At 48.7% G+C, this 14210-nt stretch overlaps 2 protein-coding genes across 3 annotated transcripts in view; both read left to right on the top strand.

The window, feature by feature from the left end:
• celf2 (cugbp, Elav-like family member 2) overlaps window positions 1–14210 on the top strand; it is a 925307-nt gene that overhangs the window by 256598 nt on the left and 654499 nt on the right. The window lies entirely within an intron of this gene.
• LOC119973550 (mitochondrial import receptor subunit TOM20 homolog) lies at window positions 1754–2296 on the top strand. Its single transcript, XM_038811876.1, has one exon. It carries the CDS (start codon window positions 1812–1814, stop codon window positions 2205–2207), a length of 396 nt encoding a protein of 131 aa, XP_038667804.1. The 5' UTR covers window positions 1754–1811; the 3' UTR covers window positions 2208–2296.

The raw sequence follows: 14210 nt of genomic DNA, 5'->3' as shown, positions 1-14210 counted from the left end.
CATCGTCTTGCACTAGGATGCAACACAAAGAGGAATGGGATGATTTTTTCCCCTCTCTGCACCAGTGGCTCATGTAGAACTCTGACAAAAGCAACATCTGAGATTGTTTCACTCGGTGCCTGTTAGGAATCAGCCAGGCCTTTCTGGTCTCCTGACTCAGTTACTTTGCAAGAAAATCTCACTGAAACACTGAGAGAACCTACGCTGCCTTTCACACATAAAGAAATTCAGAGTTTTAAAAAATAAATTTAGAGTACCCAATTCATTTTATTTTCCCAATTAATGGGCAATTTAGTGTGGCCAATCTACCTACCCTGTACATCTTTGGGTTGTGGGGACGAGACCCACGCAGACAATGTGCAAACTCCACACGGACAGTGACCCGGGGCTGGGATCGAACCTGGGACCTCGGCGCTGCGAGGCAGCAGGGCTAACCCACTGCACCACTGTGCTGCCCAGAAATCCAGAGTTTAATCGCCAAACCTGTGTTTTAAAGGTTTTGTTTATTTTGATTCACCTTTCTCCTCTTTCTTCCCCTTTATGGGGAGTGTGGGGCGGCATGGTAGCACAATGGTTAGCACTGTTGCTTCACAGCATCAGGGTCCCAGATTCGATTCCCGGCTTGGGTCATTGTCTGTGCGGAGTCTGCACGTTCTCCCCATGTCTGCGTGGGTTTCCTCCAGGTGCTCCGGCTTCCTCCCACCAGTCCCGAAAGACGTGCTTGCTAGATGAATTGGACATTCTGAATTCTCCCTCTGTGTACCCGAACAGGCGCCGGAGTGTGGCGACTACGGGCTTTTCACAGTAACTTCATTGCAGTATTAATGTAAACCTACGTGTGAGACCAATAAAGATTATCGGATTAGCAAGGCTGTAATCACTGCCCCACCCCTAGTCAAGGAAAGAATAAAGAAATCAGCCTTGGATCACATTACTGCTCATTAGCAGATGTTGGGAGCATCCTATCCAGCTGCATCACAGCTTGGTATGGCAACTGCTTGGCCCAAGATCGCAAGAAGCTGTAGAGTGTGGTGAACTCAGCCCAACACTTCACGCAAGCTTGCCATCCTCCCATTGATTCAGTCTACACCTCCTGCTGCCTCAGGAAGGCAGACAGCATTATCCGAGACTTCTCCCACCCAGGCTTTGCCTTCTTCCAGAACCTTCCATCAGGCAGAAGGTATAGAAGTCTGAAGACCCGCACATCCAGACATAGGAGCAGCTTCTTCCCCACAGCTACAAGACTCCTCAATGACTCCCCCTCGGACTGATCTGTTCCATGTAAGAATATTACTCACAATGCCCTATGCTGCTCTTGCTCATGTATTTGCTTTGGTTGGCCCTTGTTCTGCACTGTAACCAATCACTGTTTGTCAATGTACTATTTGTCGATGATTCTTTTTGTCTTCTATGTACATTGTGTACGTTCCATTGGCCACAGAAAAATACTTTTCACTGTACGTCGGTACATGTGACATGCTGAGAGTGAGGGCATGGGCTCATTTGGGAGAGGCAGGATTGCTCCAAATGCAGTGAGGGTTCACTTCTGTTTATCGCATCTGTCACATAATCAACATCTGCCAATTCATCTTGTCTTCCATTCCGCATTTTGTGCCCTTTTGGGCATCCTGCACTGTGGGCCTCAAGCCCTTTGCGTTTAGCAATCAAAACAAAAATGTAGCATTTGTCATGATGACAATGGGCTTCAGGCTAGACATCACAATCAGCATTGTTCATTGCAAGCAGCCTCAGCCTACCCATCAGGCAAAGAAAGACAGTGAACGTACAAAGAGTGGTTAACAGACTGGGCTATGATGAGGAAGACCAGCGCCATTGCAGTGGGGATCTGTGGAGCCCTCTTTGTTGGATATTGCATCTACTTCGACAGGAAGCGACGGAATGAGCCCAGCTTTAAGAAGCGGCTGCAGGATCGAAGAAGGAAGCAGAGATTGGCCACAAAGGGGAACGGCCTCTCCTACGTCTCAAATCAGAAGGATGCAGAGGCCATGCAGGCAGTTTTCCTGGAGCAGATCCAGCTTGGAGAGGAGTTTCTGGCGCAAGGTGACTACGAGATTGGTGTCGACCACCTGTCGAATGCGATTGCAATTTGTGGCCAACCTCGGCAACTGCTCAATGTTCTCCAACAGACCATCCCTCCACCAATTTTCCATTTGCTCCTGAGGAAACTCTCCACCATCAGCGTATGAAGCGAAAGGCAGCAGATGATATTGAGTGAGGAGCTTCCGCCATGGACCACATCTCTTTATATTTCAGATAAAGCAACGCCTAACACAGATCTCTGTGTCTAAACTGGGAAGTGTCTTTAATTTAGACTTACTGCATCCACAAAGAAGGATCACTTTCTTCCGTGCACTATTTTCCCTACCATTTGTACCGCCCTGCTCCAGACACACACACGCGCACACGCACTCCCCAACAACCTCACAGTGTACTTGACACTTAACTTTTCACAATCCCGCCACATATTATAGTGAGGTCGGGAACCTGAGCAAGAAGTAGGGGAGGGGAGGCATGGACTGTGAATCATTAAGAGGAGGCTTCAGAAGAAAATGAGGGAGGTGACACGCTGGGGAGCTAAGAAGAGAATTCCAGGGTGTGGAGGGGAGGAGATGGGGTGGCGGCTGAAGGTTTTGTCACTTTTGGTGGATTATAATGAGGAAAGGAAGATCTTGCCCTGTCGTGCACAATGAGATGGGTAGAGAGCTCACGGTGGGATATAGGAATGGGAAAGATGACACAGACTGAGAGAAAACAGACGTGGAAGGATTCAAAGATGAATATTTCAGAGTTAATAACAAATATCTTGTGTGGGACATATCCTGTGTTTCTGCTAGCTGGCTTTTCTTCTATTCCCCAGGCGTAAACGGAAATATTGACAAATTCTGCATTGTATTAACTGTGCAGTCAGACCTTTCTTCTCTGCATAATTGCCAACTTGCACTTTTATTATTTGATAGGCCAGTACATTAGTTGGGTTTTCCTGTAACTAGAATTTTCAGAATGTGAAAAAGATCAGCTATTCTGGGGGGAAAAAAGGAATATCAAGCGGGGAATCTGAAGCTGTATTCAACCTTTTGGTTCTAATATCGATAAACTGCACGCACTTCGTGTTTGAGATGTAGTGACATCGTCAGACCTACTTCATTAATTATACCCTCTTCTTTACAGTGGGACAAGCAACTTCTGGCTGAATTGACACTTCTACGACAGTTGTGCAACTCAGTATTAAATTGCAATCTTTTAATGCACTACCGGCCATTATCTCGCAACTCAATTACAATCTGGTAATTCCCTGCCAGTCATGTCTTTAACAAAAGTGTTCAATTTTGTCTTGAGTCTGTCACAACCTTAGGACGTCCCAAAGTGCTTTACTTACAGTGAAGTACTTTTGAAGTGTAGCCTCTGTTGTAATGTTGGAAACGCAGCAGTCAATTTGCGCACAGCAGACAGCAATGTGATAACAACCAGGTAATCTGTTTATTTTCCTGAAGTTCACTGAGAGATAGTGATTTGCCAGAGGTGGCATGGTGGTGCAGTGGTTAGCACTGTTGCTTCACGGTGCCGAGGACCCAGCTTCGATCCCAGCTCTGAGTCACTGTCTGTGTGGAGTTTGTTCATTCTCCCCGTGTCTGTGTGGGTCTCAGCCCCACATCCCAAAGATGTGCAGGGTAGGTGGATTGGCCACGCTAAATTGCCCCTTAATTGGAAAACAAATAATTGGATGCTCTAAATTTCTTTTAAAAAGAAAAGAAAAGTTATTTGTTGTTACACTGGAGTACTGCGTGCAGTTCAGGTCACCACATTATAGGAAGGGTGTGGAAGCTTTGGAAAGGGTTCAGAGGAGATTTACTAGGATGTTGCCTGGTATGGAGGGAAGGTCTTACGAGGAAAGGCTCAGGGACTTGAGGTTGTTTTCGTTAGAGAGGAGAAGGCTGAGAGGTGACTTAATAGAGACATATAAGATAGTCAGAGGATTAGATAGAGTGGACAGTTAGAGTCTTTTTCCTCGGATGGTGATGACCAACACGAGGGGACATAGCTTTAAATTGAGAGGTGGTAGATATAGGACAGATGTTAGAGGCAGTTTCTTTACTCAGAGAGTAGTAGGGGTGTGGAACGCCCTGCCTGCAACAGTAGTAGACTCGCCAAATTTAAGGGGTCGCTGGATAGACATATGGATGAAAATGGAATAGTGTAGGTCAGATAGGCTTCAGATGGTTTCACAGGTCAGCGCAACATCGAGGGCCGAAGGGCCCATACTGCGCTGTAATGTTCTATAACTCCCTACCCTCCTTCAAAACAGTGCCAGGGGATCTTCTACATCCAGCTGAAGATGGAGCCTCAGTTTAACATTTCATCCACGAGACGGATGTAGATAAAAATTACAATTTGTCGATCAATGCTCGTTGTGTCCGTCAGTGTTAAATTACATCCGTTGCACTCACTGTCAAAGGTGCGACTCATTGTCACTATTGAAAGTCAGTGGCACCCCTGCAATTTGCTGACCGGTTGTAGTTATTTGTCTATCCGACTGGCAACTCTGCACAATTCACTGAGAACCATTTATTTAGAGCATGCTGCACTTTGTATCGTTAATGAGAGTCACGGCGTTTGTTTGTCCAACTGGAGTGCAATTGAATCTTTCCTTTTAATACATGCACCAAAATGAAGGACCCAGACTCAGTGCCCATGGTTGACAAGAGGAGAGGAGACATTTTCAACAGGAGGCGCTTTGAAATTGGAATGGGTCTGAAAAGCCTAAAGATTATACGAGGGGGGAAAAGGACTGGGAGGTCCACAGTTCCTGTTTGGGACAGGATCTAACTGGTCTAAACCACCTCCTCAAGGGCACTTCGGGATGCACGATTGAGGCCAGCTTTGTTCGTGACGGCCACGTCTGATTAATAAACAAATGACAATCTCTGGAAAGGAAACAGAAAAAAACAAAATTGCTGGAAAACGCAGAGGGTCAGGCGGCATCAGTGGAGAGAGAGAATAGAGCTCACGTTTTGAGTCCGTGGAACTCTTTCTGAGATCGAGGAGTCACATAGTTTCCCTCTCCACAGATGCTGCCGGCCCTACAGAGCACTTTCTGTTTTTGTGTCGGATTCCAGCGTCTGCAGTGTTTTGCTTTTATTTTAATCACTGGCAGGAACTCGCTGGTGCCGGGGTTCTCTGTTGCCGCCCACGTGTTTCCCAGCGACATGGGGTGGCTTCAATGGTAAATCCCATTGACAGCGGCGGGAAGAGAGAATCCGGTCAGCGGCAAACGGCGCGCCGCCTCCCGTTGCCGAGAATCTCACGGCTGGGAGGCCGGAGAATCCCACCCAGTGTGTTTTTGAACGGGTGAAAGTTCACAATGATAGCCCGGGAGTACGGACAAAATAGGGACGGACAAAGATGGCTGCAATTGTACAATCGAGTGAATGGAGCCCAAATGTGAGATGCGTCTCCTACTCCATTAAACCCTGGCTGGGAGCGTGGAACAACTGAGAGCACAAAGCTCCCAGTCAGTGAGGCAGCAAGGGGTGAACGGGAGTGTTACTTAAGTTATGCAGAAACCTCTGCTTCCTGCGGAATAGGTGTTGAGGAGAAAAGAAGAGATCGGCACAAAATCAGAAAGCAGGCAGTTGGGAGGCAGCTCTCCCACCAGGAGTTATGTTCGAGGCCGGAGGTGATAATAAGATCAGTAACATTGGTAACTGATGACAGAATCAGGATGGCACTGTCTGGGTGGATATCATCCAGGTTTAGGGGAGTTGTGCAGAAACCGTGCCTTTGAAAAATTGAAAGAAACAAGCTTTTGACTGGAGGTCATCGAGGCAAAAAGATGGTTCATGCGGCACCCTGCAAGATGTTTGGCGATTGTTACCACTGATCAATGCAATCTAAACACAACTGATGAATGTTGAACAGTCGGGTTCTGAGATGAGTTGTGCAGGTTATTAAAATGAGGGGGGGGGGGCAGCATGGTGGCGCAGTGGGTTAGCCCTGCAGCCTCACAGCGCCGAGGTCCCAGGTTCGATCCCGGCTCTGGGTTACTGGCCGTGTGGAGTTTGCACATTCTCCCTGTGTTTGCGTGGGTTTCGCCCCCACAACCCAAAGATATGCAGGATTGGCCACACTAAAATTGCCCCTTAATTGGAAAAATTAATTGAATACTCTAAATTTATATTTTTAAAAATTGAGGGAGGGAAGATAGGCTGAGGGGTTCTCCAATGAAAGCAGATCCTGGGCCATAACTTTCCAGCTTCTCAGCGTTACATTAAAAGTTATCCCTAATGATGGGCTGGGGAATCTCTCGAGGAAGTTCCCACGTAAGGTTTTACCCGGAAATTTTCCAGAAGCACTAACTTCCTCTGGTCAATTGCACTGGGCTGGGAGCCATCTGACAAAGCGATTTTGGATGATTCTGCGTGTTTTACATTCATAGTTACTCTGGAAGAGTTAGAAGGGAAAAAAATACTTCAAACTTCAGAGTAACAGTTCAGAGACCAACCCCTACAACCCCAGGTGACCACCACACCCGTATGGAATGCCCCACCCATGGGTGGCACGGTAGCGCAGTGGTTAGCACTGCTGTCTCATGCCGCTGAGGATCCGGGTTCGAATCCCAGCCCCGGGTCACTGTCCATGTGGAGTTTCCACATTCTCCCCATGTTTGCGGGAGTTTCGCCCCCACAACCCAAAGGTGTTCAGGGTAGGTGGATTGGCCACGCTAAATTGCCCCTTAATTGGAAAAATTTATTGAGTACTCTAAATTTATATTTTTTTTAAATGAGGGAGAGAAGATAGGCATGCTAAATTGTCCCTTAATTGGGAAAAAAATGAATTGGGTACTTTAAATTTATCTTTAAAATGGAATTCCCCATCCCCCCACCTGACACCCAACCAGGCTTGACACCACGTTGACCTGACACCCCTCCCACGACCCAAAATTGCCACCCCCAACCCAAGCTGATAATCCCCTACCCCCTTCCTCCCCCAAAGCCTCTCCACCCATGTGCGGGTCTGACCCATGAGCACCTTCCCCCCCACCCAACACGCCCATCCCCAGAACCAGACACACACCTCCCAAACCCGATGATGCGCTATCAATTACGACGAGACGAGAGTAGAATGTAATCGAGATTTTATTACACAGAGATGTGTGGCCTCCGACAGCAGCTGACAAAATGGCTGCTGTATGGGGAGCACACATATTTATACTCCGCCTTCTGGGCGGAGCCAGCAGGCAGGGATCTACCCCCGTACCTGTAGTGCAGGGGCCTTACCGTAAAACCCAGCTATATATAGTATATATATCAGTGGTGACTACCACACCTGACTCGAGACCCAACACTCGCCTTCCCAGACCCAGATCCGGGAACACCCACACAACCTGAACTGACACCCCCACCCCCATCCCATTCACTTACCCAGGACCTTAGCTTCCCCTTTTCTTTTTTTTTCTTTTTTATCCGATCCTTAAAATTACAATGCCAATGCGGAGAGTGTTCAGGGAAACCCTTAATCCATCTCATTGCTTGCTCCAAAAACCAATTCAAATTCTAATTGAATCCAATTCACGTTCTCTACAAGGGAGACATACAAGATCCAAGCTGGCAAGAAAAGGCATCGCACCTCATCTTGGGCTTGTTCTGACGCTTGATCTTAGCCGAAAGACCGAGAAGTGATAACTCCTCCCTTTCAATGGTTCCTTAGAGTATCCAATTCATTTTTTACCAATTAAGGGACAATTTAACGTGGCCAATCCACCTAGCTTGCACATCTTTGGGTTGTGGGGGCTAAACCCACGCAAACACGGGGAGAATGTGCAAACTCCACACGGACAGTGACCCGGGCCGGGATCGAACCTGGGACCTCGGTGCCGTGAGGCTGCAGTGCTAACCACTGCACTGCTCTTGAGAGAAACAGAGATAACCTTTCAAGTCCAATGTCCATTGCTCTTCCTATAATTTCCAATTACTGCAATGCTGTGGGACATTTCCCAATGAAAATGGCGCCAACTTGGGAACTGTGCAAGTCTTTTGCAGCACCAGGAGTTGGACAGGTCACAGCTGACCAAAATCTTTCTAAGCGTGTATATCAGGATTTGCAAAGGACCAAACTCTCTGGCAGGTCTTGCTGCCTAGTTCCTGGGTGTTTTGGGGATTTGGTAATCAGTGAACAAGTGGAGATAAGTGTTACGGGCTCAACAATTGAAGGTTTATGTGAGTGTTGGTGTGACTGAATAGATTCTAGCCTTTGTACGTCAAGGTATGTTGATCAGGCAGAATGTGCATGACCTTCTGACTGGAGTTCTAACCTCTGCATTGAAAAGATAGTCTGTACCTATTTTTAGAAATGCACTGACTGCTCGGAGAATATTCATGCCTCACTCCGTCTGTGTTTGCATATAACCAGATGCCTTTTGGGAATGTCAGGAAAATTGTGTAGCGCAGGGATTTGCCTTGTTCACATGTTTTTGTGATGGGTAAGGGATGAACCAATGGATTACTAACATTATTTGTCCTTTGTAAATCTTTGTCTGATCCCTTTCATGTTCTTTAACAGAGCTATTAAACACGCTTCATGATCTTAAATATATTTGACTGTAACAATTATGAATAAATATGATATTTTATCAAATATTAATTAAAGGCAATTAATTCAGCTCAATGATAGTAATTTTATTATTTTCGAATTGCCTGTCACTTTACAGTACACCAAGGCTGTTGGCCGATGCCAAAATCGGGAAACGCGATTTGTCGGGACGGACTGGCACAGAACACCATTGCCGCAGCCTGCAAGCAGCCATGCAGATGCAACGCCACTGGCAGCCCACTGTGAACTGAGGGCCACAGGCCGTATGGGTGTCCCCCGCAGTCCACCCACCTAGGTGCCCTCCAGCCCAACCAGTGCCATCTCGTTGGCTGGGATGGTGTGTGTCGGGAGTTAAGTGCGTATATGCGGCTGCAGCTTGTCGGCCGCCTGAGTGTCAATCGCGAACCAGTGAATCCGGCAGCATTTCTCATTTGGAATCAATTGTGTTCAGGGCGACACGGTGGCGGAGTGTTTAGCACTGCTACCTCACGGCACTGAGAATCCGGGTTCGATCCTGGCTCCGGGTCACTGTCGGTGTGGAGTTTGCAAATTCTCCCCGTGGCTGCGTGGGTCTCACCCCAACAACCCCAAAGATGTGCCGGGTAGGTGGATTGGCCATGTTAAATTGCCCCTTAATTGGAAAAAATGAATTGGACACTCTACATTTATTTTTTTTGAAAGGAATTGATTGTGTTCCACGTGGCACCGGTGCTGACCCCTTCACCATCGCTGGATAGGTCCAGGTGCGTTGACGGTTTTGCTGTCATGGAAATCCACGAATCCTGCCCCTGTGTCAACGCTTAGTCACAAGAATGGAGAGTCCAACCACAAATATTTGCATTCTGGTGTGTCAATTGTATGGAGAAATATACATACAACGCAGTTATTTCATTCCAGGAATGTTTTTTAAAAATTTATACCAATAAAACAAATTGGGTAAATTTTTGCCTGCATGGCCTGCCTCGTTATTTGCAAGAGTAGATTGCCCAATGAAAGTGCCGATTGTTCATTCACTTTAATAAGAACACAGGGAGTCCATACCGAGTAGAACTTTGATTTATTTACAGTCATGGGGTATATACACTTCCTGGTGGATCCCTCCCGGGTCTCCTGGTTGGTGCCTTACTGGCCGACATTTTATACAATGTGAAAAGGAGGTTGCCCGCCCCTCAGCAGCGGAGTTCGTACTGCGCGAGAACCACGGGGACCAGAAACATTCCCACCCCGTGCGGGATGTGACGCCCTCCATCCAAAGTTAGGACAGCCAGCGTCACACCTTTCGACCTCTCCCCTCCCTATCTCCCAAACAGTTTCTGTTGTAATAAAGCCACAGTGGATTTGCCTTTAGTGCTCATTGCAATGGGCCTGGAGGCACCTGGAGGCCAGGCTGGGAAAATATGGCACATTCCCTTGCCTAAAGGTCATTAGTAAACCAGATGGGTTTTCACGGCAGTCCTGTAGGTCCTTGATTACAATTGCTGATGGTTAATGTTCTGTTCCAAATTTATTTAAATGATTGGACTGAAATTTCCCGGGTGAGATTTAGCACAAGGCAGGGTTCAACCCTAAAATCTTCAAGGTCTGACTGGTTCTGTATCTTCACACACAGATGGCGAAGAAGACATCACACTTAACAGGCAGGCGGCTAACTCACTGAATTGAGGTCGAATCAGTCTCTAGAAAGAGGGACTGTGTATGTGCATTAGTCATTGAAGATGGCAGCACCGACTGAGAGAGTGATTTCAAAAGCATACAACATCCTCGGCTTTTTTAATAGGGGCATAGAGTACAAGAGTGAGGAGGGTATGTTTATGCAACACTGGTTCAGCCTCAGCTAGAGCATTGCATCCAGTCCTGAGCACCGCGGTTTAGCAAAGATGTGAAGACATTTAGAGAAAGCGCAGAAAAGATTCATGAGAAACCTCAGTTCCTGAGATTGTTTAGAGAAGTTGAGACTTGTCTTCTCCAGAGAGAAAGGAAGGCTGCGAGGACGTTTAATAGCGTTCAAAATAACGAGGGGTCTGGGCAGAGAAGATGAAGAAGAGCTGTCCTCGCTGGGGAAAGGATCGAGAACGAGAGGGGCACTGATTTAAGGAAATTGGCAAAAGAAGTCTTGGAGTCAAGAGGAGAAATGTTATCACGCAGCGAGTGGTAAGAGTTGGAATACACTGCCGGAGAGTGTGGTGGAGGCAGGTTGAATCAAAGCACTCGAGGGAATTGGATTATTATCCGCAAAGGAAGAGTGTGAGGGAGAAAAGGCGGGTATTGGCACTGCATTCCTCATTCGGAGATCTGGCACATGTACGACTGGCCGAATGATCTCCTGTGCCAGAACAATTCTGTGATACCTTGATTCGGCGAAAAGGGATCATTTTGGAGCAAGTTTCATAAAAACAAACTCATGGCAAGTACCCCTGTCCCTACTTCGCCTCATCTGCACGTGTCACTGAAGTAGAACCTGTGAACTGTTGGGTACAGCACATGCTATTTGTCATGCCACCTTTTAAATTAGACAAGCTGCTAATACAAAGCCTGCCAAGAAATTAGACACGCAAAGTGCAGCCTGAATGTGTGCAAGAGGTATAATTTATTTCCGTGGAAAATTTTTTGAAAAGTTAGGTTTCAAGTGACAGAAGTGCTATTTGCTGTGGGCTTTTGAAGTTGGAATATTCATTTCATTTCTTCAGCTTCCTCAGTTCCTCCTCCTCCTCTCAACGCCACTGACCTTTGCTGGTGCATTGTTCCAGATGTAATAAGCTTCATCTGTAAACACCAGGCTGAATGCATTCTGTACTGCTGTGGTGTCCTTTTAACTTCAGAAGCTTGCTATATTCCTTGCCTTTTCCCCAAAGATAGCCAGATATTTCATGTTTTATTTGCTTTTTTTTAAAATTGAGCATACCCAATTCATTCTTTCGAATTAAGGAGCAATTTAGCGCGGCAAATCCACCTAACCTGCACATCTTTGGGCTGTTGGGGTGAGACCCATGCAAACACGGGGAGAATGTGCAAACTCCACACGGTCAGTAGCCCAGAGCCGGGATCGAACCTGGGACCTCGGCGCAGTGAGGCAGCAATGCTACCACTGCGCCACTGTGCTGCCCTTCAGACATGTAGGGCGAGATTCTCCCGCCAAGAACGGCCCGAACCACTCTGGCGTCGGGCCAACTGGAAGTTGCGGAATCCTCCGCACTTCTGGGGGCTAGGCCAGTGGTGGAGGGGTTGCGGGAGTTGGCGCATGCGCAGAACCGCCGGCATGGTTCCGCGCATGCGCAAGGGGGTTCTTTTCCGCGCTGGCCATGGTGGAGCCTTCTGGAGGCCGGCGCAGAAAGAAGGAGTGCCCCCACAGTACTGGGCCCGCCCGCAGATCGGTGGGTCCCGATCGCAGGCCAGGCCACCGCACTCGCACCCCTCCGAGGACTTCAGTAGCCGGCCTACAAGCCAGGTCCCGCCGTGATGGACCATGTCCATTTCACGCCGGCGGGACTGGCCAGGAACCGACGGCCGCTCGGCACATCGGGGCCTAGAGAATTGCTGGGGGGGGGGACTGGCCCCCGACAGGCGCGGTGCGATCTCCGCCCGAAAACTGGCGGCGGAGAATATGGCAGCCGGCAACGGAAGCGGCGGGGCGGGATTCACGCTGCCCCCGGGGATTATTTGGTGGGGGGGGGGGGGGGGGGTCGGAGACGCCATCCGTAGTGTTGACAAAGAATATAAAAATGTTTGATTTACATATAGTGTCTGATGTTAACCCTTTACTGCACTTTGGATTGGATTGGATTGGATTGGATTTGTTTATTGTCATGTGTACCAAGGTACTTGGTACAATACTTTTCACTGTACTGTACAAATCATTACGAAGCTACCTTGCTACAGACTGCTGCTTATAATGTCCAGAGTTCAACATTGCACCTACATAGACATGGAAAGAACTGGGCTGGGCTGGGATTCTCCCTTCTGGGGACTAAGTCCCCACGCCGCCGGGAAAACCGGCGCCAACCACTCCGGCGTCAACAGCCCCCGAAAGTTAGGAATTCTCTGATCTTTTGGGGGCTAGGAGGGTTGGCGCCACTCCAGCTGGCGCCGGAGGGATGGCGCGCATTCACGCATGCGCAGTACGGCCGGAGTGATCTCGCGCATGCGCGGACCGACCGGCGTATTTCCGCGCATGTGCAGACCGGCCGACGTATTCCCGCGCAAGCGCAGGGGTTCTCTTCTCCGCACCGGCCCCCGGGCAATATGGCAGAGCCCTACAAGCGCGGAGGAAAGAAGTCCTCCCATGGAACAAGCCCACCCGCAGATCAGTGGGCCCTCCCCCCGGGATCAGATCCCCCCCCGCATACTCACCTGCCAGGTTCCGCCGTGCACCAGGTCAGTAATTTATGTCGGCGGGACTGGCCAAAACTGGACGGCCACTTGGCCCATCAGGGCCCACAGAATCGCCGGGAGGGGGGGGGGGGGGGGGCTGCTGTCAACGGCCCCCGTCCAGCGTGGCGGGAATCCCGCCGCCACCAGAAAAACGGTGCCGGAGAACAGGGCAGCCGGCGTCAGGGTGGCGGGGCTGAGTTCACGCAGCCCTCCCGGGGATTCTCCGATCCGGCGGGGTGGGGGGGTCGGAGAATCCCGGCCCTGGTTCTGGCTGTTTTTATCTTGCATTATGCAATGCACAATAATCTCAGAAAATCTCTCAGACTTGCTTTTCACCAGGGCCTTCCCCAACCTCAGGATGTCCGTTTTTGTGCACAGCAAGACCCCATAAGATCTAGGTTAATGATCCAGCACAGTGCTCAGAGAGCGTCGGTCGCACTGTCGAAGTGCCGTCTTTCAGGAAAGATGTTAGACAGAGAACCTACCCTGTCTGACCTCAGCAGTGGACAGAAAAATCCTTTGCCCAATTTTAAAGAAGGGTAGGGAGGGGTTCACTGTGGAGAATTGAGAAGGGCCAATATCAGGAAACAGTCCATCAGGGGGTCAGTAAGGATTCCGGGAGCATTGGAGAAAGTACTAGAGAAGAGATCGATATGGGATGGTCATCCATTTTGGAGAGCAAGAGAGAGGAAATGTGTTAAGGCGCGTTATGGAGGTGGGACTGTCAGGACGAAGGAGGCAGTAAGACCAGATGGAAGGGTACAGTGGCAAGTAATAATAATAATCATCGCTTATTGTCGCACGTAGGCTTCAATGAAGTTACTGTGAAAAGCCCCTAGCTGCCACATTCCGGTGCCTGTTCGGGGAGTCCGGTACGGGAATTGAACCCGCGCTGCTGGCCTTGTTCTGCATTACAAGCCAGCTGTTTAGCCCAGTGTGCTAAACCAGCCCTTGGTTTGTGGGTTGGGAAGAGGTGGGATTGGAAGACGAATAGTTGACTGGCAGGAGGAGATGGAGACGGGTAGTCAATCAGTATTGTGATGACCCCATGTTAAATGGCAGAAGCCAAAGGGAGAAGTGGGGGGAGGGGTTCTCTTTGGTGTTTTGGCCAAATTTATCTCATCTTCTTCACATTGACTGCCAGCTTCCAACATTAAAATCAATGCTACACGAATAAAATGTTTCATTGTCTGCAAATGTACTTTGGGAAATTCTTTGGTCATGAAAGGCGCTAT

Source organism: Scyliorhinus canicula, chromosome 11 (assembly GCF_902713615.1).
Source record: "Scyliorhinus canicula chromosome 11, sScyCan1.1, whole genome shotgun sequence".
Classification (NCBI taxonomy): Eukaryota; Metazoa; Chordata; class Chondrichthyes; order Carcharhiniformes; family Scyliorhinidae; genus Scyliorhinus; species Scyliorhinus canicula.
Note: the sequence above shows the minus strand (reverse complement) of the source record. Positions and strands in the feature narration are given on the sequence as shown.